Here is a 27,362-nt window from a genome sequence, read left to right as displayed (position 1 = left end):
AAGTTCAAGGCAATGTTCCCAGATATCTTTGTCAAGTATAAACTGCCACACATGAGCAGTGAGGAGCTTATACAAACATGGAACTCACATCTGATGCAGTTCTGGCAGAACCATCTCAATTTCACAGTCTGGTGTGCTACCACATGATGTGGAGTGTCAGCCAAAACCACCTTGTGTGCTCAGAGCACCTACTTTCACACTTTGATTTCCACGTCTACTAACAAGTCTGGAGAATCCTTGTGGAGATTAATGCACCACTCTCTCAAGACCATGCATGGAGTGCATTTGACAACCCATATGTCCATAGATCCTATGAACGCATCTGCAGTGAGTTTGGAGTTGTTCCGAACACCGATTGGTGGCAGCGGCAGAGTCATAGTCGAGGCCGGGGGGCTCGTAACATCTACTGGAGCAATAGTGGATACGCCCCTATAATTGGTGATTATGATAGCGAGACGATGTCACCTGTGGACAGGTGATTCTCGTCCCGCTTACAGGGGAATTCGCGCATTACATTCATCCAAGCCCATCCCTCGGAGCACTACAGTTCGAGCAGAAAGTGGTAGGCTCTTGGCAGAGGAGTCTGAAGTGAAGGCCCGCTGGGCCGGTTACTTTGAGCGGTTGTACCAGGCTGATCCCCCAACTGTCGAGTTGGACGTCAAGGGTGTTACAATCCCTGTTGCTGACCCTCGAATCAACTGTGGTCCACCTACGCTTGTGGAAACACGGGCTGCGGTGAACCAGTTGAAACGGGGCAAAGCTCCAGGGATCTGTGGCATCCATGCCGAACTTCTCAAGGCTGGTGGAAATGCTGCACTCGTGTCGTTGCATGCAGTTTTGTGCTCTGCCTGGAACACAGGCATCATCCCAACTGACTGGAAGAGGGGCCTTGTTGTCCCTCTCTGGAAAGGGAAGGGTGATCGCCAAGACTGCAACAACTACCGAGGGGTGACGCTGCTCTCAGTGCCGGGCAAGGTCTTTGCTCGGATAATTCTCGATAGGGTTCGCCACCATCTGCTTGAGCACCAGCGTCCAGAGCAGTCAGGCTTTACACCAAAGAGGTCAACGATTGACCGTATCCTTGCCCTTCGTGTCCTCACCGAACGCAGACGAGAGTTTCGGCAGGGGCTGCTTGCAGCCTATGTTGATCTCTGTAAAGCGTTCGATTCAGTGAATCGGGATGTCCTCTGGAGGATTCTTGGTCTTCGTGGGGTGCCACCAAAACTGATCGATCTGATGTCTGAACTCTACTCTGGTACTGAGAGTGCTGTGAAGTGTGGTGGTACCATCTCTGACTTATTTCCAGTTGTTACTGGAGTTCGTCAGGGATGTGTACTTGCCCCCACACTTTTCAGCACTTGTATGGACTGGATTCTAGGGAGGATGTCGGAGAGATCAAGTTGCGGTGCGTCATTTGGGAATGTCAAGATCTCGGACCTTGACTTTGAAGATGATGCAGTCATCTTTGCGGAGACTTTAGACATCCTCTTGGGGGCCCTCGAGGTGCTGAATGAGGAGTCGGATCTTTTGGGATTACGGGTTTCTTGGGTCAAAACTAAGATCCAGGCTTTCGGTGACATCTTGGATGCTGCTGTCCTGTCTGTGTCTGTTTGTGGTGAGGATGTTGAGGTCGTGGAGAGATTCACTTACCTTGGCAGTGATATTCATGTCTCTGCTGGCTGCGAGTCAGAGGTCAATAGACGTCTGGGTCGGGCCTGGGGAGTCATGGATTCACTGGATCATGGGGTGTGGCGCTGCCGGTACCTGTGTGGGAGGACGAAAGTCCGAGTCTTCAGGTCCTTGGTACTTCCAGTCTTGCTCTATGGGTGCGAGACTTGGACTCTGACCAAGGATCTGAGACGGAGACTTAATTCCTTTGGTACCAGGTCTCTTCGGAGAATCCTTGGCTATCACTGGTCGGATTTTGTGTCCAACGAGCGGTTGCTGAGAGAGACTCGGATGAGATTTGTTACCTGCATAGTCCGTGAGCGTCAGTTGCGGCTGTATGGACATGTGGCTCGTTTTCCTGACTCTGATCCTGCTCACCAGATTCTCTCAGCGAGGGAGTCTCATGAGTGGAGGAGGCCAGTGGGTCGACCACGTGCCTCATGGTTGCAACAGGTTGACCATCATCTCAAGGAGATGGGGATGGGCCTGGCATCTGCCTGGGGGATGGCCAGACGGAGGCCCCTGGAGTACCGGCGGAAAGTGGACGCAGCGACGTGCTGTTCTGGCACATGCTCCAATACCTGACCTGGTTATGGGCTCTCCTTGGCTCCTTCCGACATGCAGCTCCGCATGCTGGACCAGCGGATTGAGGATTACAACAATGAGTTTGTTATTTCCACCAAAAACCAAAAATTAGGCCTGATCGCTGATGTAAACGCAGCCCCAATTCCCCGACCTGCAGTAACAGGAGAAAATAGCATTCTGGTACCTGTCAAGCCAGCTGTGGTTGCGGCAGCTGTTCCAGTGGTGGTTCCAGCGTTTGTGCTGTGCGTAGTGACAATGACAGTCAATCAACGGCTCCGCAGGCCAATATCGCACCACTTGCTCGCCGATCCAAAGCGGCCGTGTGGGAGGGAGAAGCTTTCCCCTTCCCGGGATGTTGAGAAAGAGAATAGACCACTTAACCTTCCATAGACATTGCTGGTAGCAACCCCATCTCTTGGCAACCCACAAAAACAGGATGACTTATTCCTATACAGGCACTTAATACATGGCTCGATATGATGTATTTTTACAATGAGTGTAAACTTCCAACAAGTAACTGATTCCCCCTCCAATGTAACAGTACTGCATGTCCTGTGCCATATTTCATGATCAACAAACCCAGTGGCCTTGGAAATGCAACACATCTGGCCATCTCCATCACCACATGACACCTATGTCAGACCAACAACTGGGCCACTCCCAAGTGTGACTGGAAAAGTGTGGAAAGGATAAATAAGTTCAGTTTTCTCAATTAGCAGTTGGCACAAGCCCAGTCGCAGATTACAGAAAGCTTTACTGCAAGCGAGAGATAAACATTGACATCAAAAGCAGACATAAAAAATGAATTCAAAGCCACAGTCTTGTGTTGTGTGTGCTGAAGCCTTTATTTATTGTTTTTACATTAGTCTGACTTATGAAGGAGCTTTTGCTTTAATCACAGGCAGGACAAAGAGATTAGTATTCATCAGTTTACTTTATAATTTGAATTACAAGGACTGTAATGACAATGGAAATTTATAGAATGTACAAGATTTGAAATTGGGTTCTGAACATCATGACCCTTTGGTTCAGATGAGAACTCTAAACAGGCTGACCTGATTCCTTAGAACTGCCTGAAAGTAAATAGGTGAATTTTTATACTTGTAACTGGACATTATTATTATTATTATTTTTTTTTTTTGACAAATTCACTTCCAATCTTGAGAAACCTGTTGTGACATGTAAATCTCAGCCATTCTCAGATAACTGTTATGATCTGAAATTGTACTATAATTGTAAGGACGGTAGAACATACAGTACTGGAAATTTGGCTGGCAGGATAGCTTAGAGTTCAGATGTATGCACGCTTGTCTTTGAGCTGTATATAACCTGAGTTTGAATCTTGGCCCAGCTATAAACTGTCACCCTGCTATTTCACATGCAGTGCAAGGCATTGATGCATGTGCCATCCATTGGAAAGACATTAAAGCTGGAGCATAAGTTTACCAGCATTATTTGTTGGTGGGTGTTTAAAATTCCACAGTCTTCTGTGAAGAGTAGGTGAGTTATCACTAGTAGGTACTCTGAACAAATTCCGAATTCCTGCCACTTTTTTTTCGAATATTGGTTCTGGTGTGCCAGTTTGTGATAGACGTGGGCTACAAAACGTTCCCTGGCTGATCCCACAAGATGGTGGGAACAATTGGGGCCATTACAGTAGTCGTAGTAGTAGTAGTAGTAGTAGTAGTAGTAGTAGTAGTCGTCGAGATCTGGTGCAATATTGCTGGTTTAGACGCATTATTGCCTCCTCCAACGAAGGTGTAAGGAGGTAATGTTTTCACCCTTGTCTTTGTTTGTCTGTGTGCAGGATATCTCAACAAGTTGTGGACGGATTTGGATGAAATTTTGTGGGCAGGTTGGGTGTGTGACAAGCACAAACAGATTAGATTTTGATGAAGACCCGGATCTGGATCTGTCGATTTAAATTTTTAAAGTAATTCTTCATCATTGAGAGATGAGGCTAAACTGATATACATTATATATATATAATATAACGATATGTCAAAAGTTGTGGACGGATTCGGACAAAACTTGGTGGACAGGTTGGGTGTGTGACAAAGACGAAGTGATTTGATGTTGGTGAAGATCCAAATCCAGATTCAGATACGAGGGTTTTAAAAAGACTTTTAAAGCGATTCTTCACCATTGAGAGATTGGGCTAAAAACGATATATAGAATGATATTTCAAAAATGTATTGGATTTTATATGTTCTCATGGATCAGGCATTGTGTCGCGGAGGTATGTGCTTTACCAAGTGCCCTTCTCATTTTTAATGTACCAACTATATTTTTACCATTGACGTAATCCAACTTAACATCCACATCCTTTTATGATCAATTTACAAATACCATATCATCTAAAGATAAGGTATTTAGTCATGTTACCAGGATAAAGGTCATCTATTTTTTTATAGCTACCAGGGAATCTTTAACATCATCTAAAAGTGGACATGACAGCCAGTTTTACATCCTCATCTGAAAGGACAGCATCCTCCAAGATACATCATCCCGAGCCAGAACTGCACCATAATGGCAGTCATCCAATCAAGCACAATTTTTTATCAGAAAAGGTTTAGTTAGCATCTTCGCCAAAAGAGAAGCAGGTGATTTAATAAATTTTCTAATCTTGCATTCAAAGCAAACAAAGCGAAATTATATCTATCACTGATGAAAAGGACAAATAGAGCTAAAACTATAAGGGCACTCGGTAGAGTGCATACAAACAAACAAACAGACAGAAAGGGTGTGAAAACATAACCTCCTTCACCTTCGGTGGTGGAGGTAATAAGTGATTTGATAGATCAAGGTAATGTGGTGTAGATAAAGCACAGACATGTTGGGTCAAATGACTTTTTCTTGTGCTTGTTTTCCTTTATACAAGTTGTTTAACCATAGCTTCACTGGAAGGGTAAATAATTACTCTTATATGTTCATACTGGTGCACATGAAGTGAGTGATTGCAACATATCTTTTTTTTAGGAATGTCACAGAGGGAAAGGAAATACCAATGGGACTGACCATATGCATCGCTACTTCACATGTGATGAAGACTGTGGAATTTTTGTGGGTTTCCATCGCATTGCCGAGATTAAGAGGGTGGATTCTGGAATTGATCAGGTACTTTACCGCAGAAACACTTAACATCTGACATTGTCACCAATGCAGCCTTTCCTGCACAAATGTGCTGCCTTTATCCCATATATATTGCACCTCCCCCCTCCACCCCCCCTCAAACTGTGGAAATGTGGTCAGAGAATTGTACTGCACAGTACTTCATTGTTTGATGTCACATGTCACTGTAAAATGACTGTCCATTTTGCATCATTATTTGTTTTTGATGCATTCCAGGCTTGGCCATAAATTTAATCCAGAACTTCAGTGGGAACAAATGGGGCCTCTTGTGTTTGACGATAGGTCACTTGCGATTTTGTTTGTCCGCCATATTGAGTGGCAAACAAAGCAGCAAGCTGGTAGAGGAGTAGCATTCACCAGACAATTTTCTCATCTGTATGGTTGAGTTGCAGTGGCATTTGTTGTAACACTGAATTCATAAACACACCAGGATGCGTTTCGGATTTCCAACTGAACTAGAGTAACACTCGAAATGAATCCCACTAAATGAAAGGAGCGTGCTGCGAATGGGAGCAAAGTTGGAACGATAAGACGACAAATGACTCCCTCCTCCCCACTCCCCACTCGAATAGCATCATCATCATCCCGAGTTAAGTCTTGTGTTTTCTATTTATGGCATTTGTATATATGCTGGTGTTGGTGTTGGCGCAGTGGTGTTCACCACCTCAAAGCCTGGTGTTGGCACAGTGGTTAGGGCAGCGGCTTGGGATCCAAAAGGTCCTGAGTTCAAGCCCCGTTGGGCCACTGAATTAATACACCAGGGGGTTGACTCAGCCTGTCATCCTTCCGAGGTCGGCGAAATTAGTACCAGTTTACTGGGCCGGTGTATACCCCGGTTAAAATAGGTGTACCATATCCCTGTGTCACAAGAGGCGACCAGGGTTGCGTCAGGAAGGGCATCCGGCGTAAAACATGTGCCAAATCACTATGCGGATCATACGGATGATCCGCTGTGGCGACCCCTAACGGGAGCAGCCGAAAGAAGAAGAAGAAGAAGAAGATGCATATATGTATACTGTATACATATATATATGTATACAGTATACATATATGTATACAAGTTTAGCACACTCTCAATATTACAAGTCGGTAATATTCTTATCCTCACCAACCAAGCTGTTTTGTAAAAAAAAAAAAAAAAATCACCTCTGTTTGGAATAAATTTCAAAGGTAACAGTTTTGTTTTTGTTATTTACCTCTGCCACCGAAGGTGAAGGAGACTATGTTTTCACCCCTTTCTGTCCGTTTGTCTGTGTGCAGGATATCTCAACTTGGATTTGAAGTTGGTAGAATCAATTTGGATCAATTTGAAGTTGACATACTGTTGGTAGAATCTTTAGGATGTCTTTTATGACTCTAGTGGACTAAAATGTAATATACTACACATCTTTCTCTGCCTGGTAGGACAAGCACTTGGTGGATGGCAATGGTCTCTACTCATCGAGCAGGAGCGGCGGACGCACTGCACATGGACTACTGTCCAGCTCACCGGACCATCTCACCAACCTCACGATCCAACAATGTATGGAGCCCTCATCTTAAATCCCCTCTATTCCCATTTTCTCTCCATCTCTGCATCATATTCACTTTGAGATTGGGGCTTGTGATGTCACACTTGGCAATGGTCATATTTGCAGCACTCCAATCCCAACAGTCAGCACTTAGGCAGCATTTAACATGCGACGGTGCAAACTCACTAATGCACCAAGTTGGCTGCTTGATGTGCTTGTGGGGATCAAAAGGGAGAATGTGAGATTGTTGACTCACCTTTGCTTGGTTCCCAATAATGTATCATTGGCAATATGCTGGTTCATAAGGAATCTTCATGTGTTTAACAAGGTGTGTTAATTGAGCACTTATGACATTTTCATAACATTTGTTGTGAGTGAAATAGTTTTGTAGTTGTTGGAGAGAATATTGCATCCGGGGTGATGACATCAGACATCACTCGCTTGTGACCAAAACAAAATGCAGTCGAGCTTTATCTTAAGGCCCGGTCACACCTTGACGTTTTAGCCAGCGATGGCAACGTATTAAAATGTATGTAAAACGCTGGCTTACGTTGAACTTTTGATGTTTTTTTTTAAAGATTCGGACGTATTCATACCGACTTGGTCTTATGTATAACGCATTGGTAACGGACACAGAACGTTTCGTTGTGTTATAGATAACTTATACCAACGAATGCTGAACCTGTTGTCAGCCTACACAACCGATGCCCAACGATAGTCTAACTTAGGCATAGCGCGTTGCACGCATTGCCGACGATGTCGTGACGTAGCCTATTAAAAGGCTGACGCACAACGATTCGAATCATAACTGCCGTAGAAATGGAAGTGTCAACATCGCGGTCACACCTTGGCGATCTTGCCAGCGTATGCCGACCTAAGAAAAATGTGTCTAAAACGTTGGGGCACGTCAAATACGGTATGAGTAAGTTTGGTATACGTGAGTAGAACGCTAAAGTACGCTATCATACGTCGTAGTAAGTAGAGTACGTCAAGTAATTTTAAACATGTTCAAAATTTTACGACGTACTCGGCGAATGACACACGTTCCGCATGCGATGGGGATAAGTTTGACACACGATATGTGGACGCTTACACACGTCCACAAAGGCTACTTATAAGCTACTCATAAGTCGAAACACGTCGCGGTAATGTCTTTTTTACGCGAAACTTATTTCTAACTTATGGTGCTTTGAACCAATTCTTTACGTAGTCCCAACACACATCAACGTATGTAGACGTATTCCAATGACGTCTTCCGGTCGACAAAAAAAAATAAATTAACGTGTTTCTAGCTTACAACTGCCATATAAAGACGTGTTCCCAGCGGTTTTGGGAATTGGTATATACAAATGCTGCTCATAAAAGGGGAACCCAACAGTGTTTTCGAGTCCTTTTTGTGTCGATGTCCATGTCAGCAGTAATAGTAACAGTATCAGTATCGGTATTGGTATTAGTATTAGTAGTAGTTTGTTCATGTTGGCAGTAGTAGGTGAGTGTGAGGGGGAGGGTGTGGGTTATGATGGATCGTCCTTGCGTCCGCGTGTCCACGGGTAGGAGACATCTTTTCACCATTGTTCGAAGTTCTTCGCGGCTAATTTTTTATGGGGCTTTTTCAACAATGAGCTATAGTTTGTTTTTACGATTTAGGTCTATTCATAACGGGTTGGACAAATGCACAATGAACTAATAATGTGCATAGAGCGCTTTGATTACTTATAGATACGATATACCAACGAATAATTATCGTGAAGCTGGCGTTCACAAACTATGCCCAACGATAGCCTAACTTATCCATATCGTGCGGCAGTTTATCTTTGCCGGTGACGTAGGGTTTGCTATTCATAGGCTGCCTCTCAACGATTTAAATGGCTGCATCTCCACTATTGAAAGTAGACGCTTGCGCTCAACAATTGGATTTTTTTTACACTCAACGACTTTTAAACGGTACCACTCAGCTATTTTCATTGTTTACAATGAACGATTTAAATTGCTGTCACTCACCTTTGTTTTTTGACGCTGGCGCTCGGAAATTTTAATCGTTTCTATTGAACGTGCTAAATCGCTCAAACTCCACTATTGAAAGTAGACGCTTGCACTCAACAATTGGATTTTTTTACACTCAACGACTTTTAAACGGTACCACTCAACTATTTTCATTGTCTACAATGAACGATTTAAATTGCTGTCACTCGCCTTTGTTTTTTGACGCTGGGGTTTGGAAATTTGAAGCGTTTCTTCTGAACGTGTTAAAACGCTCAAACTCGACTATTTTAAATAGACGCTGCCGACGGACAATTGGAATCATAGCCAAGCTAGACATCGAAGTGTGAACATCCTCGTCATGCCGAAGAAAAGTTTGAAGAATGCTGCAAATAAGTGTCCTGGCCGTGGCCGTGGACGCTGACGCAAGGACGATCCATTATACCGACGTCTTTCAGCCTATGAGTAACTTAAAAGTAACGTCTGTCGATGTGTGGCAACGATCGCGTAACGTGCCAACAACACGTTAATCATAGGTTAGAAATAAGTTTCGGGTACGCTAAACATTACCTCGGCGTGTCTCAACTTATGATTAACTTACAAGTAGCATGTGTTGACGTCTGTCAACGATCGCAGACCGTGCATACAACTTGTGGCCAGCGTAGCGGAACGTGTGAGTCATACGCCGGCATACGTCGTGAAATTTCAAGCATGAAAAAATTTGAGGACAACCAAAAAGTACAACGTTGAAAGCCAACGTAAAACGACGTATGGCAGTGTTTTTCAGCATGCTCTCAATGTTATCAAAACTTACCCATAACGTATTCAACGTGTGCCAGCGTTTCAGAAAAAAAATTCAAAAATCGGCATATGGTGGCTAAAACGTCAAGGTGTGACTGGGCCTTTAATTTGGAACCATCAAGTTTGTGCTTGTGTAGAATTTGTACATTCTAAAATAGACTTGTGCAAAAATATTTTTGAGCACCTAACAGTTTTATATATTGGCAGAGACCTTCAGTTCTGTCTTTGTGGTTATAATACAGAGTAGCTCAAAAATTGACACTTACAACTGCTATTGGAAAGTTTTCGTGTGTAAAGCCACAATGTATGTATTCATCAAAGACTGGCTGTTTAGGCTGAGTAGTAAACGAATTGTTTCATTCTTCACTGGCGGGTTTAATTCCTTTTACTCGCTCTCACAGACTCGCATTTGGCAAGCATGCAAGTCTTCTAAAAGCACCTCCATTTAGTTTGAGTGAGGACGTCATCTTACAGTGGACATAAATCGGCTGAAAAACAATGGGAGGTGGGGTTGGGAGTAATCGGTTGCATATTCATTTTGTTTCTTGGAGATGTTCTCCTCAACAACCTGTTCAATGTGACCATCCATACATAGTCGTGGCCAAAAATAATGGCATCGTGCTTGTTTCAAATGACTCACAATTTTCTCTAAAATAAGTTGAAATTGACAAAAGTACAGGGTGGCCATAAAGTCTGGAACCAAAGGTGCATATACATGATGAATTGTTTGTTGACATTACATTACAATATATTATGTGTTCAATGACATTACATGACATGTTTAATGTGTTGTCCCTCATGAGAAATGCACAGTTCAATGCACTGAGCAAAATTGCAATGAACGCGATGCATTAATACAGCATTTCCATCAATCCCTGTACATGCATCCGTGATTTCCATCAATCCCTACACATGCATCCGTGATTTCCATCAATCCCTGCACATGCATCCGTGATTTCCATCAATCCCTGCACATGCATCTGTGATTTCCATCAATCCCTGCACATGCATCCGTGATTTCCATCACTCCCTGCACATGCATCCGTGATTTCCATCAATCCCTGCACATGCATCCGTGATTTCCATCAGTGCCTGCTCATGCATCCGTGATTTCCATCAATTCCTGCACATGCATCCGTGATTTCCATCAATCCCTGCACATGCATCCGTGATTTCCATCAATCCCTGCACATGCATCCGTGATTTCCATCATTCCCTGCACATGCATCCGTGATGCTTTTTTGCCAAAAATATTGGTACCCTTGCACTTTTTTCAAATAACTCCCAATTTTCTCAAAAAATAAGTAGAAATTGACAAAAGTATTTGGTCTCCACAATTCTTTATTTCACTGTTCATATTACAGAACCTTTTTTTGTTGATTCAGAACTTCATATATCCTTTTAAATCTACTATAAAATGGCAGTCCTGTCTGTGTCTGTCTGTCTGTTTTTTTGTGACGAATAAGCTCCTAAACTAGTGAACCAATCTTGATGAAACTTTACACATATATAGAACTAACATTCAGCTCCAGGATGCGCTAAGTGGCTCTCCATAAAAATGAAAAAAAGTATATATATATATATATATATATATATATTTCCATTAGAAAAAAAAAATGGCTTTCGAATAGTGCGCCGGCGTATTAATCATAACAAAAGGCTTCATGGTTAAAAACGCTAGGGTTTTTTGAAATACAAAATATTCGTATTCGTTGACTTTTTAAACATACACATTCTCCTCCTCTTATTTGAATTCTCGAACTGCACGCGCACGGCAACAGCTAACTGCTGATCGATCTGCTCATGAAAGAGCCAGGCAAGCGGAGTCAGCTACAGAGAGAGAGAGAGTCATCTTACTGCTGATATATCTGCTCATCTACTATATAAATGGCAGTCCTTCTGTCTGTTTGTCTGTCTGTCTGTTTGTTTGTAACCAATAAGCTCCGAGACCAGTGAACCAATCTTGATGAAACTTTACACACATATAGACCGAACATTCAGCTCCAGGATGCGCTAAGTGGCTTTCCATAAAAATGAAAAAAATATATATATTAAAAAAAAGAGGTTTTCGAATAGTGCGCCGGCATATTAATTATAACAAAAGGCTTCATGGGTAAAAACGCTCGAGTTTTTTGAAATACAAAATGTTCGTATTCGTTGACTTTTTAAACATACACATTCTCCTCCTGTTATTTGAATTCTCGAACTGCACGCGCAAGGCAACAGCTCACTGCTGATAGATCTGTTCATGAAAGAGCCAGGCAAGCGGAGTCAGCTGCAGAGAGAGAGAGAGAGAGAGAGAGAGAGAGAGAGAGAGAGAGAGAGAGAGAGAGAGAGAGAGAGAGAGAGAGAGAGAGAGAGAGAGAGAGAGAGAGAGAGAGAGAGAGAGAGAGAGAGAGAGAGAGAGAGAGAGAGAGAGAGAGAGAGAGAGAGAGAGAGAGAGAGAGAATGAATGAATGAATGAATGAATGAATGAATGAATATGAGAGAGAATAATTGGAAGAAAAGTCATATTAAAAAAAGATAAACATAGGCCACCAACCTGTCTGCGATGTGAGAGCAACAGGCCTTGTGCTTCTGCATCATCATAGGAAATGCCCATAATGTTGAGAGCTTTAGATTATATCGTGGAAGTGTGTGGTGAATTTGGAACAGTAACCGCAGTGTGAAGCTGCTGGGTCGATGAAAAGTACGAGAGAGGGAGAGAGAGAGAGAGAGGGAGAGAGAGAGAGAGATGGAGATGGAGATGGAGATGGAGATGGAGATGGAGATGGAGATGGAGATGTCTTACTGCTGATATATCTGCTCATGAACGAGCCAGGCAAGCAGAGTCGGCTGGAGAGAGGGAGAGAGATAGAGAGATAGAGATAGAGATAGAGATATATAGAGATATATAGAGATATATAGAGATATATAGAGATATATATATATATATATATATATATATATATATATATATATATATATATATATATATATAGAGAGAGAGAGAGATATAGATATAGATATCTTACTGCTGATATATCTGCTCATGAACGAGCCAGGCAAGCAGAGTCGGCTGGAGAGACAGAGACAGAGACAGAGACAGACGTCACACCAATGGGCGAGAGAAGCACAAAATTCACGTTCCAGCTTTCTAGGTCCGGGTTTTGGCAGGACATCGACAGTTGCCACTGCTGCTAGAAAGATTGAGTGGCTCAAGGCCGCCTTCAACTATGACCTCTCTGAGGATTACGGCAGCATAAAGCCTTCCTTCCATAAATCTGAGGAATAAAAGAAGCCTTCCCAATTTTCTCCATACAACTAATGCCTCAGTCTAACTAGCGTGAGGAAAATAGGGCAAATTTCCCGGGTATTCCCAGGTACTTCAGCTAGTCAGAAAATAAAATGAAATGACACCCTCGAGTTAATATTTCGTATCACAGCCTTTGGGCAAAATAACTGCATTCAAGAACTTCCTGTAGCCATGAATGAGCTTCCTCCACCTCTCCTGGCAGTTTGTCCTACTCTTCTTGTTAATGTGTCAACTGCTCCAGTTCTCCCAGATTTGAAGGGTGCTTTCTCCCAAATGCTGTTTGCAGATCTCCCCACAGGTGTTCAATTGGATTTAGATCTGGACTCATTGTTGGCCATTTCAGAACTGTCCAGTGTTTTGTCTTGAACCATTCCTGGGTGCTTTTTGAAGTGTGTTTGGGGTCATTGTCGTGTTGCAAGACCCATGACCTTTGACGGAGAACCAACTTTCTGACAATTGGTTGAAAAATGCGCTCCAAAATGTCTTGGTAATCTCCTGATTTCATGATGCCATGCACACATTCAAGGCACCCAGTGCCAGAGGCATCACAGCAACCCCAAAACATCACTGAACCTCCTCCATGTTTGACTGTAAGGAAGGTGTTCTTTTCTTTGAAGGCTTCATTTTTTTTCTGTAAACATAGAGATGATGTGCTTTTCCAAAAAGCTCTAATTTGGTCTCATCTGTCCACAGGACATTCTCACAGAAGGATTTTGGCTTGTTCAGGTTTGTTTTGGCAAACTCTAGTCAGGCTTTCTTACGCCTCTTTCTCAGCTATGGAGTCCTTCTGGGTCTCCAACCATAGAACCCTCTTTCATAGAACCCCCTTTCATTGAGTTGGAGATGGATGGTGCGAGTTGAAACTGTCACACCTTGTGTCTGAAGGCCAGCTTGAATCTGTTTGGTGGTTGATCGAGATGCTTTCTCCACCATTCCAACAATTCTTCGCTGCAATCTTCGATCAAGTTTTTTTTTTTTTGTGGCCATGTCCAGGGAGGTTGGCTACAGTGTCATGGGCCTTAAACTTCCTGATAACATTGCGTACGGTGGACACAGGAACATCAAGGTCTCTGGAGATGGACTTGTAGCCTTGAGATTGTCCATGCTTGGCTACAATCTTGTGTCTGATCTCCTCAGACAATTATCTGGTTTTCTTTCTTTTCTCCACGCTAATTGTGGTCCACACAGTGACACAAAACAGCAGAATGACTCCTTTTCTCCATTCAAATTGGTTGAATGAGTGATTTTTGTTTTATATTACTGGCACCTGCAACTCACCGCAGGTGAGTTCAATTCCAAAGTAAAGGAGAATCACCTGTTTGAAATCTAATTATTTCTAACAACTTTGAAAAGGTGCCAATAATATTGTCCAGGCCATTTTAGGATTTCTGTGTGGAATAAGCTAAGATTTCGTAATTTTTTTCAGCTTTTTTTGGTTTGCTTCACTCTCAACCAAAGAAATACATGTATGGATACCAAACGATATTTTTTAAATTTAAACAATTTTCTGGAAGAAATGGTGCATTATTTCAAAAAAGTGCAAGGGTGTCAATTTTTCGCCATGACTGTACCCCCTCAAAATGATGGCTGAAATTATTCGCAACTCTTCAACACGTATCATCCTCAACCCAGTTGCACATTTTCACAATTTTCACCCTCGGCTGCATTCAATTTTATGAATTTTGTGTGAAGACTTGAGTTTTCACATGTCCCAATCAAAATAACATTATGTATTTATCCAAACTCTGTGGTTGAATTAGTGAGAGCCTCCACTCTGAGTCTACCCATTCCTTTCCTGTAGTAATTCTTTGCAGACGACTGTAGTAGGACCTGTTACCAACTATGGTATATGAGAGTACTACTCTCATATACTATAGTTCTAACTAGCGTTTTTGCCCTGGTAGAAAGTTGGCTGTTCGAACTGGCCTTGTCATACCAAAGACTAAAAAAACAAGGTACGTGCTGCTTCCTTGCTTGAGGCTCAGCATTTAAAAGGATAGAGGACAAGCAAACAACCATAGGTTGGCATCCATAGTGCAGGCTTTGATTGGCCTCATGGCATTCTCCTGCATTGAAGTTTCTTGTAAGAGAACGTTTATTGTTTAAAATTGTTATTGTTTAAGGCATGAGTACAATTTGCTGTGCCATTCTACTTAGGTGCCTAGCTGGAAAGGTGAGATAAATGATGCAATCCTCAAACGTTACATGGAGAAAGTCAAAGACCACTTTCACAGAATGGGTAATTAATCCTAAATGTGGTACAAACAGCATGTTTTGTCGATTAAGGATTGGTGGTATAAACGTTATCTATTTTTAACCCCAAACCCTTAATCTACAAATTTTGTTAATAAGAACTCCTGAATCGTAACTAATATCATGCCGAATTTACTGCCCCTTTGAATATGGGACCAATAAAACAACTGCTTGACAGTGCACTAAACTATTTTCTTTTTCCACCATCCGGTAGCACTTTGTAAATACGTGTATTTTCAGAAACCGCAAAAAAACAAACTTTGTCTGTACAACCCCATTTATGTGGGTTTGGGTTTTATCTGAAAACCAAATGTTCTGCAAAATCTTGAGTTGCTACTGCACTGTATATGCAAAGGTTTTCCCTGAGCAAATTTTTTTTCCACACTTATTCTTTTGTTTACCTGGTGTGATGTGTGGTGCCATTAATCGCTCCTTTCGAACCTGCAAAGGAAAGGAAGGAATAAGTTTTTTATTTTTTGGTGGTCCACCCTGTACACTTGCTGATTGTCATGTCATCAAAGACTGGTTGTTGGGCTGAACGGTTAAATACTTGTTGCATTCTCCACAGGTGGGTCTTATAATGTTGTCACTTTTGTAAAGTAACCACAAGAAATGAAACGGATTTTATTTCAACTTGGAAATGTCAAATCTGATCATACAAAGCACTATTCGTGATGCTCATAAAGCTCCTATTTTGATTCTGCTGTTTGTCTAAACTTCATATATATATATATATATATATATATATATATATATATATATATATATATATATATATATATATATATATATATATATATATATATATATATATATATATATATATATATATATATATCATGTTCTTGCGTTGATTCTGCTACAACTTTTACACACAAGGTTGTAACTTAGCCGTCTTATCGATTTTGCATCTTCACGTCCAAATGACAGTGCTGCCAATGCGTTTTTGCTCCATTCTGTTTTTGCCTTCAAAGATAGTACAGCATTTCTCTTGTTGAACTTGTCGTGGTGTCGTTGTAGTATGATCACGTGTGGTCTCCGCAAGCATTGTGTCCAGTTGGTGTTACGATTGGGTTGATCCCAACCCTTGACTTTTATTTTTAAATATTTTTTTCAGTTATTGCATGTCATGTTCTTACTTGCTCGATTTAAGTCTGCCGTAGTTGTAGCATATTTTGTCACTGTAACCCCTCTGGAATGCATACACCTTACCCTCCGCAATGAAACATTAATGCACTGCATTGTCCGCTAATCCCCGTGCTGTGAATCTACGCCGGGTTTTTGTTTCGCTCCGCATTCACAGTCAGCAAGCGATCTTCCCTTCGTCCTTGTCCTGCCCTGTACCTGTCTATCCCAACGTTTCCCTGCATGGAAAGGGGTGGCTGGCTGCACAGGAACTCCCCCCGCAGGAATGAGAAAAACGCTGCCCGAGGTACAGTTTCTGCCGGCTGCGCAGCCCTTGTCTTTGCCTTTGGCGAATTCGTGCTCTGCAAAGTTCTATCAAATGGTACACAACAAGTGGTTCGACCTCGCGCTGTGTGCCCTGTGGTGAAGTTGGACCTGACCAAAACAGATGTCATGCAAAATGACAGAGGCACGTCTTGTAGTGCTGGCACACTGGGTAGGGTGTTTTGCTCGAGCTACATGCGCCTTTGATCAACCCTTATGTTTACTGTCTGCACAGCAGTGGATTATCTTCTTGATGTCGGCTTCGCGATCCTGCTATGGACATGTGGTGGGGACATCAGTTTTGTTTGTTTGGTTTTCAGTAGTGTTTGTTTGTTACATGTTCTATGTTCCTGTTTGGACCACCCAAATGACTTCAATGTGATTGAATGGTTTTCGATTTGGAACCACTTTTACATGTGATGCCTTTCAGCAAACCCTTCAGACTCTCATTTTATTTACCCTTCTCTTGATTCTTTTATTTTATCCTATTTTATTTGCTGAGACATTTCATTTTCCTGTGCATTTCCTTTGTTGGAACTCACTAACGGGCTGAGGCTAGAAGTTTTTTTTTTTTTTTTTCCATACCAGTGTTCTTTGGAGAGTTTTCAGTTGGACAATGTTATTATTTTATGATAATAATTGTTACTGCTCTTGCAGGAACAAAATCTAAGCTGTTGGTTGGTACTTGGTCACCCATTTGTTTAACGGAACTTTGATTTTCACGACCACTTTTTATTGTAGTTTCAACCTCTTCAATCCCATTAGCTGATTAATTGGCCTTCTTTGTTTAGTACGACAACAATTATGAATGTAATAACTCTTAATGTCACCAGCGTTACTCTTCACCATCCAAAACCCAAGATTCATGATTTAACCTCGACCCTGCTTCAAAGACGGGCCCAAATGACGTTCGTGCCCATGTTCTCAAATCCTGCTTTGCTGCTCTTGCTTCGCTGTTTGCACTCTTCAGCTTGTCTTTCTCCTTTGGCCATCACCTGTCTGCTTGTAAGTAACTATCACTGCTGGTCGCAAGAAGCATGCAAAAAACAGATCCTTATTGACTATGTACAGACCAGTAATCTCTCCTTATATTATATGCAAAGTCATGGAATCCATCACTTCTGCTGATGTCATCTTTCCTGTTTTCAAACAGCCTATTATCTGACCACCAGTTTGGCTTCTGTCCCAGCCACTTAACTCTGTAAATGCTGCTGTTCCTCTCTCAGCAATGGTTAGAGGCCATAAAATCCAAAACCAGAGGTCAGGACTTTCTCCCTGGACATATCTCAGGGATTTGACATGTGTTGGTATCCGGCTGGCTGCTTTGCTTGCCAAGCTCACTTTTTGTGGCACACATTTGATTTGATGTACGACACTTTTTACAGAGTGTTGGTGCTGCTGAAGGATTTTCCTGGCATGGGTTATAATGGGTGTTTTGCCATTGCCTTTCCAGCATAACCACTTTTTAATCTCATACTTTATCTTATTTTTGTGAGAACAACTGGGTCAGGAGGATTGTGGGAGTGAGGAGGGTGGATAGAAGGAGGATGGATGAACTGATGGAGGAGATTGGTGTGCAGATGTGCTTGACGGGGAGATTGGTGAAATGCCGGCTGAGATGGGCTGGCCACTTTGTGCGGATGGGGTAAGAGAGAATGGCAAAGAGAGTGGTTAGATTGAGGGAGCAAGGTAGGAGGAAAAGAAGTAGACTGCGGTTGGGATGGGAGGATTGTGTGAGGAGGGATATCTGTAAGGTAGGGGTGGTTGGAGAGTGAAGGGAGTTGGCTGAGGACTGAGGGAAGGGAGATGGAGGAGTATCGTGGTCAAGGCAGGGCAGAAGCTTGGTGCCTTCGGATCTCACCCCTTATAAAGGGAAGAGGAAAACAACAACTGTCCAGACTTTTATTAAAGGCAATAGTAATACAAAATAATTTATATTTGTACTCGCTTTTATCTCGAACCATAAGGTTGTATACTGATAGTATGTACTAAGATGCAGAGCACGCGTGGTTGCAAAGCTAATCCTTCCTGCTCACTTCCTGCTGCGGCTGATGCTGTTGCTTGTAGTGGTGAATATGGTTATGTTCAACTTTTGAGGATTAAAAGGTTCTAACATTTCTTTGGAATTAAATTTTGTTTCACTCCTCTCTTATCCATTTAAATGCTGAGCGTCAAGCAATGAAGCAGCACACACCATTTTAAAGGCTTTGGTATGACCCGACTGGGGTTCGAACCACCACCGATCTCCCAGACTCGGAGTGGACACGAACCATTATGCCACTGAGCTGCCTTAATTCCTGGATTTCTGATCTCCATTCATAGTCGATCTGTTATTATCGATGGAACCTTCGCGTCTCCTCTCTCAAGAGAAGCTGCAGTGGCACGAGGCCAGAGGTGGGGATCCTTTCCTTATACGAGGGTGTAACAGCTACTATATTGTTAAACTTAGTTGCTGCTGGATATATGCTGAATGATTAGTTAGTAATTTAAACACGTATGCAGATGAGTAAGTAACTAATGATTCTTACTTTCTTACTTCTGACTGCAAAAATCACTGAGTCAAACTTCTGCTTCTTTACGCTTGCTGTTATATCAACCATTGTAATCGTTATTATCGATACGAGGATACAGCACGATAAGAGAGCCGTTTATCTGTGTGTGTGTGTCACCATTTTTCTCAGAGATGGCTGAACGGATCTTCGTTAAACTTTCAGAGGTTTATCAGTGAGTGCTGAGAAGTGTTTTAGCCAAAAAGCAACCTTTTGAAAAAAAACTTTTTTTGAGGATTCTTTGTTTTAATTGCTCTGTAGTGCCTCAGGCTTTGTAGCTATGTGAAAGGTAGTATTAAATAATCCTGACCCCATTCCTTAGTGGGTGTATGGAATTGTTCCAGGCCCACACAAAAGAATAGACCGGACAATGCCGGGTACTGCTGTTTCGCTGTTAGTTAGCATGGGTGATAGATATTCTCCCACGTAAGAGATATTCAGGAACGATCCTTATCGTAATAACTAAGGAAATTGGACTAAACTAGTCAATGATAAAGCAAAATATTCACTTATTTAACCACTTTTTATCTCATACTGTTCAGACTTTTATTAAAGGCAATGGTAATACAAAATCATTTGTGTTTGTACTCGTTTTTATCTCGAGTCATAAGGTTGTATACTGACAACAAAATGTCCTAAGATACAGAGCACGTGTGGTTGCGAAGCTAGTCCTTCCTGCTCACTTCCTTTCAAGGCTGATGCTATTGCTTGTAGTGGTGAATATGGTTATGTACAATCAAACGGAAGACCAAGAAAGAACCCAAAGAAGTAAAGAGCAAAGATGGAGTCATCAAGCGGAACAACTTATGAGGATTAAAAGGTTATAACATTTCTTGGGAAGTAAATTTTGTATGACTTTTAATATTCTTATATTATTATCATTACTAATATTATTATTATTATTATTGTTCTTTTCCTCCTTGTGCCATTAGGTACATAGGCTGCCAAGGTAGTTTCATTGGTCAGGTCGCTGGGGGTTACAACCCAGATGGGTCGCCACTGCAAGGGCAGGAAATCTGTTCATGGTGCTGGCGATAGCTCGCCTTATATTTACGAAGGACACCGTGGTATCTTTAACGTACACCAACTAATGCAAGCAAATGGGACACCCAGTTTAATGTCCATCCGAGGTACGGAGCACACATTGAGGAATCACCCTACATACAAAACACCAGGATGCCAGTTTATAGCGGGGTTGAGATTCAAACCCATCCTAGATATCTCAGAGGTAAGTCTGCATACCTCCATGCTATCCAGCCAGCACTTACTACATAATAGCGATGTAAAATACTGAACAAAATATCCCCAGGCGAGCTGGATCAAAACATGCCTTGAGCCGTATCTGGCCCACGAGTCAGAGGTTCCCCATGCCTACTCAAGCAGTGTATTGGGACTGGTCTTGTTCTTAATCTTTATAACAGACTTCTCTGATGCTCTTTAAAAAAAACTCATCTCCTTTTTTGCAAATGGTTCCACATTGTCATACAGTGCTCTTTTCCACAGACAGACAGACAGACAGACAGACAGACAGACAGACAGACAGACAGACAGACAGAGACTATCTGCATCACTCTGCTGATCTGGAATTTATTGTATGCTGGTCTAATAAATATAATACTGTATGTCCTTCCATTGAGAAAAATCTCAATTTCACTTTTGCTCTGGAAGTATTATCAAATTGACCTTCATCTATTTCCATGGTCAACCACTGGAAGACATTCAGTCTGTTAAACTTGTCCTCACCATCAGCCATGCCCTCTTCTGAGCTGACTATATACCAAAACTGGCCTCCAAAGCCAGTTGCATATAAGACTTCAATTGTTCAAAGTCTTCACTTGAAATGGTGTACGTTCTCGCAGTCTGCTTTTATCCTCAACTCAATGGAGTACTGCTCTCCCCTCTGGCCTGGTGCCCCAGTATCACATCATTTTCTCCTGGATTATATCTCTCTTGCAAGCTCTCAACATTATATTCATCTCCAAACGTCTTCTGCTTTGAGGCCAAAGAACAAGATCTGTTGCTCTCGTAATTACAGGTTGGTCGGTGGTCTATTTTTGTTTTTTTTATACCTCTGCTGACGCAGTCGCCGGAGGCGTTATGTTTTCAGGTTGTCCGTCCGTTTTTGTTAGGTTTTTGGTTTTGGGGTTTTTGTAACCGATAAGCCCACCCAGAGTATGTGCAGTATCGGCCTTATATACATTGAGCTGTGCATTGATACCATCGGTGGGTTGTGGGCTGAAGTGACAGGTGTGCATGAATGGTGTGAGGAGGAAGTTGTGGCCTGAATGTGTCAATGGCTAGAAAGGAGTTAAAGATGTTTTCCCCACTTTAAAGAAGGTTATCCTGTGCTTGGCCTTGAAACCAGGTTTTGATGAGTCGGAAGAAGCCGACAATAAACAACTTCTTCAATCACATGGAGAAGATCGAACCAATAAAGACCTGAAGCAACTAGAGATGATGAGAAAAAAAATCAACTGCAGAGGATATCCAATTGTTTGTTTGTTTTTTTTGTATACCTTGTCGAGGCTCGTATGAGAGCCAACACACAACGCACAGCAAGGGGGGCATGAGACAAGAGGGACGGAAGTGGGAAGGACAAAACGGTGGGGAACAGAGACATTAGGAGATCTGTGGAAGGGAGAGGGATGGGGTGGGTAACACGGGGTATACAGCATGGACATTACAGAGACTTTCCGGAAGGAAAGCAGGGAATTTGAAGGAGGTGAGTTTGGGGTGGATTAACAGGGGTGGAAAAGATCTAGGATTTGGATGGGGGATGATAAGAGGTAGTGGTGAACAGCTGTTTTGAAGGCCTGGAGGGAAGAATGGGATTCAACAGAGTGAGGGAGTTTATTCCAAAGGTGGGAAAAAAGAGGAATGAAAGAGTGAAGGTGAGCAGTGATTCGCGATTTTGGTAGTTTTACCAGAAGGGGGTTGTTGGCGGACCTTGAGCACCCTGTGGAAATATGGTGGGGACAAATCGCAGACACAGCAGAGCGAGCGAGACCGGAGAGGAGACGGTAGAAGACAGAAAGACCACTGACCTGCCTGCGGTGAGAGAGTGAGAGGCCCAAAGACTCAGCCTCATCGCGGGAGATGCCAAGGATCCGAAATGCCTTGATTTCCACGGCATGAAGCCGAGAAAGGTGGGAGGCAGGAGTACCAGCCCAGAGGGGAGAGCAGTACTCCATCAGGCTGCGGATTAAAGCTTTGTATGTAGTCAGGAGCTCAGGTGGGCCGAGGAAGGACTTTGCATGACGCAGGATTCCCAGTCGGCGACTGGCTTTGGAGACCAGGTTGGAAATGTGGCTTTCCGAGGAAAGATCATAGCAGATAGTGAGATCCAGAAGATTGAAAGAAAGGACTTCTTCCAGAGGATGGTTGAGAAAGTGGATGTCGGGGGGGGGGGGGTTCCAAACGGTCCTTTCGGAGAGACATAGTGAGAATGTGAGATTTGTCTGGATTGAAAGACATGTTCCACGTGTTGGACCAGTGCATGTATGTGTTTCGACATACAATTCAAAAGCGGGATGAAGATTAAGGAGCATTTTGGGGTTGATTACCTTCTTTCGACATCTACTTTTCTTTCTTTTCAGGAAAATATCACCTTGTGTCTTTATCTTGTTTAAAATTATTTCAAAATTATACTCTACATTCTAATAATGTCTTTTTTCTGATGATAAAAAAATTTCCCTGTAACCTAACCCCCCCCCCCCCTATTTGCATTAATTATTATGGGGAAATTGGATTCGCTTAAAGTAGTTTCATTTAGTCACCCTTTTCAAGAACATAACGACAACGTTAAATGAGGAATGACTATATATATATATATATATATATATATATATATATATATATATATATATATATATATATATATATATGAGCCTGGTGCTGGCGCAGTGGTTAGGGCAGTGGCTTGGGATCCAAAAGGTCCTGAGTTCAAGCCCCGTTGGGCCACTGAATTAATACACCAAGGGGTTGACTCAGCCTGTCATCCTTCCGAGGTCGGCGAAATGAGTACCAGTATACTGGGCCGGTGTATACCCCGGTTAAAACAGGTGTACCATACCCCTGTGTCGTAAGAGGCGACCAGGGTTGCGTCAGGAAGGGCATCCGGCGTAAAACCTGTGCCAAATCATTATGCGGATCATAACGGATGGTCCGCTGTGGCGACCCCTAACGGGAGCAGCCGAAAGAAGAAGAAGAAGAAATATATATATATATATATATATATATATATATATATATATATATATATATATATATATATATATATATATATATATATATATATATATATATATATTGGAGTGGTCCAAAAACAGCAAAAAAAATATACAAAATTCAGAGGTCTTCACAAGCCTTAAATTATTCCACTATGATTCAATAACGCGCATAAAATTTTTTTAACTTGATCGGAGGTGATTTAGAGGTCGCTCCATATGACGACTTTTAGTTTCATGAGTTGGTTAAATTAGAGTATGGTCAGGTACGATTACGGGTACTTCTGGATGTCTGAGGTGGAAATGGAGTGCATTTTCGAACTCGGTGCGGTCGATTTACTCTCAGAAATGTTTAGACGGACAACAAATTAATTATAGATGAGAAAATATCGAAATGAGTAGGATTAGTTACTCAACTCCAGCAATGATAAATCTTGTTTTAGGTCATATTTTCGAAATGGTAGTGAATTCAATGTCGGTGCAGTCATTTCTTCGAGTAAATCGACCCCATAGAGTTCGAAAATGCACTCCATTTCCACCTCGGACATCCAGAAATACCCGTAATCGTACCTGACCATACCTTAATTTATTCAAGTCATGAGACTAAAAGACGTCATATGGAGTGACCTCTAAATCACCTCCGATCAAGCTAAAAAAATTTATGCGCGTTATTGGATCATATTAGAATAATTTTAAGCTTGTGGAGCAACATTCTATTTTTTCGACTTTATTGGACCACCCTAATATATATATATATATATATATATATATATATATATATATATATATATATATATATATATATATATTGTTGTCGACCGGGGGTCGGGTGAGAAGACCACTGGGGGGGGTGGGGGGAGGAAGCTATCTCGGCTCACACCAGACGCCCCGGAATTGCAGGCCGTCGCACATGGATAATTCCGTGACGCGGCAGGTCGCTTAACCGACCGTGGATGCCAATAACTCAACCGCGTGACCTAGGGTCATCCCGTCTATGGGTTAACCGGGTTACCTAATTAATCACGTGATTTAATTACCCAGGAACACGCCCTCAGTACGCCTTGTCCGAAGCGGATCACTTTACCGGATCGGATGCAGCCGAGCGACACTGCCAAGGACGTGCTGGCTAAAAAGAACGGATCGTTGGGAATAAAGTTCCGGCTAATCTAGGAATCGGACCATCCTGAAAGAAAAGACAAAAACGAGTTGGGAACATTCCTTATCGTAATTTATTAACAAGCAGGTGAGGAAGGGTATGTGGTACGATCAATAGATTTATTGTGGTGTGCAAGCAGAGATAGGGAAGAAAGGTGTGGTGCGTCAATAAACAAGCAACTTATGAAAGTGGCCGCAGAGCAGACTTGACCTGAAAATAATAATAACAATAATAATGAGAATCATAATAATCTTCTGCTGTCTTACTTATATGGACAGGCACACGCACACACACACGCACACGCACACACACAGACACAGAAAACCCGATGAAGAGAAATTGAAGCGAGAAAGAAGAAGAGTTGAGGCTACGGTCTTTCGGTACCTTTGTATAATTGATTGCCCGAACACGCCACTAATACGTTTGGAGAGATGCTCCATGGTGCGGTACCCCCCTGACAGCGAGCGCGTCGTCTCTTGCTTCGTGGCAACTCGTGCAAAGCATCGTCCAGAGAATGCGACATGACCGTCGGCGTGAAGGAGGGGCTTGAGTTGGGAGGGTGAAGTCAGAGCGAGTGGACGGAGTGGTATGCGGGACCAGGTGGGTGGGTGGAGTCAGCGTGGTGCGGGCGGAGAAGACAGGCGGAGTCGCGGCGATGACGACAGAAGGCGGAGTCGAAGTCCAGCTTGAGCGGGAGGCAGGGCAGAGAGAGAGAGAGAGCGAAGGCTCCGCTCAGACCTTTATAGGCCCCGCGGAGCGGGGGGGGGGGTCACCCCAAAACGCTGTGTCGTTATCTGAATCGGGCGCTCTGATGGGCCCCGACCCCCTGTGCGGCCTGGCCGCGATGGCCAGAAACCGCAACATTCCATTTCCGGCAAGATAACCCCAAGCCGCAAAAATATCTCTCTCCGACCTCACGACATGACACGAATCGCCCTCACCGAATTCCGCGCCATGAATTGCCTTACACGAACCCCCGGGCCATGCCCTGACGACCGGCCGAGAGTGGCATCTGTCTTGGATGCCTGCTATGTATGCACCACGTGGCCCGAGCTGCACAACATGCCTCCGCCTGATCACAGCTTTGCTGGCTGTAGAGGCGAGAAGACGCTTGCCGTCTGTGCGGAACATCTGCAGCCGCCAGCGGGGACCGAATGTACGATGTTATGGTGAACCCATGCACAGACAGTAAGATGTGTCCATTCGTGCCCTGCTCTGTACGATAACAAAGTGTCACGAGCGGTACATTCGTGCCCTGCTCTGTATGATACAAAGGGTTGGGAGCGGCACATTCGTGCCCTGCTCTGTACGATACAAAGTGTCGCGAGCGGTACATTGGTGCCCTGCTCTGTACGATAAGTGTCGCAAGGGGTACATTTGTGCCCTGCTCTGTACGATAACAAAATGTCGCGAGTGGCACATTCGTGCCCTGCTCTGTACGATACAAAGTGTTGCGAGCGGTACATTGGTGCCCTGCTCTGTACAATAACAAAGTCGCGAGCGGCGCATGGGTGCCCTGCTTTGTACGATAAAGTCACGAGCGGCGCATGGGTCTGCCTCCGAGCACATTCCGTACAGTGCGCGTAGATCCACCATTACGCACGTGGCCAGCGCTCGTGTTCGCCTGATTCTGCTATCGTGTGCGTGGGGCGAAACCCGATCGATATAATTAGTTCAAAAATGGGTTGAAAAGTACGTGCCGTCCGTATCATGCACAACGTGGCATGGTTGTCGATTTACTATTATCGGCCTCTGACAATGTAGCTATTGGCACCAAGCTACTAGCCACGCTCTTGCCAATATTGGGTCATTTGCTTCTGTGTTGTGCAAAACACCATCCGTACAGCCTCTTAAGAGATATTCATTCGTATGCCTTTTCAATGCAACCAGCAATCTCCCCCCAGATCATCGGAAGCTCGAGTCTATCATCTCGAGCTGCCGAGCATATTGTATAACTCGCCGCAAAAGTTGGGTTGAGGGATCGCTTGCGGATGGGAGCTCTGTGTTGTCGATTCTCATGTGGTTTTCGAGCACCCTTTCTATTCCCCTCCCCCGCAGAAGTTATTGCGAGGGTATGGTGGTTTCCTCGCAGCCGTGGGACGTGCTGCACACAAATTCGGATTTACCTCAGAAATAAGCAGAAAAGAAGAGTAGGAATGACGTTAGAAATGAAATGAAGAAGAAATGATGTAAGCAAACCTAACTATGAAACCCTCGCAATGCACGTCCCTGTTGTCCCACAAGACAAAAGGGAAAGGACTATCTACACATATATTAATGGAATAATTGTCTTGGGACCACTATATGTTGGATACATGCGGTTCCGAGAACCACAACAATATATACATATACATATACATATGTATATGTATATGTATATGTATATGTATATGTATATGTATATGTATATATATATATATATATATATATATATATATATATATATATATATATATATATATATATATATATATATATATATATATATATATATATACACACATACATATACGAGGTCCGTCTCAAAAGTAACGGGACTGACTTCACAGAAATATTATTCCAAAAAATATATTGAAATCACAGCTTGTCCCCTTCAAAATAGTTTCCCTCGTCTCACACACTTGTCCATCCTCTTCTTCCACCCTTCGATGCACCCCCGGAAGGCTTCTTCTGGATTCCTCCGGAACTGCGTCGTCATGGCCCTTTTGATGGCCTCCACATCAGGAAATCTGGTCCCCTTGATCACCCTCTTGAGCT

General features: G+C 42.9%; 1 protein-coding gene across 1 annotated transcript in view; it reads left to right on the top strand.

Annotated features, from left to right (window-relative positions):
* The window catches only part of CYLD (CYLD lysine 63 deubiquitinase), a 145,415-nt gene that overhangs the window by 40,615 nt on the left and 77,438 nt on the right, over window positions 1-27,362 (top strand). Inside the window, exons 6-7 of the mRNA XM_085890446.1 lie at window positions 5,233-5,370; window positions 6,790-6,907. Coding sequence (XP_085746572.1) covers window positions 5,233-5,370; window positions 6,790-6,907 — 256 coding nt within the window. The remainder of the gene's footprint in view (window positions 1-5,232; window positions 5,371-6,789; window positions 6,908-27,362) is intronic.

This window comes from Eptatretus burgeri, chromosome 8 (assembly GCF_056783735.1).
Source record: "Eptatretus burgeri isolate ZD-2024b chromosome 8, Ebu_testis_v1, whole genome shotgun sequence".
NCBI lineage: Eukaryota > Metazoa > Chordata > Myxini > Myxiniformes > Myxinidae > Eptatretus > Eptatretus burgeri.
This window is presented reverse-complemented; position numbering and strand designations above follow the sequence as displayed.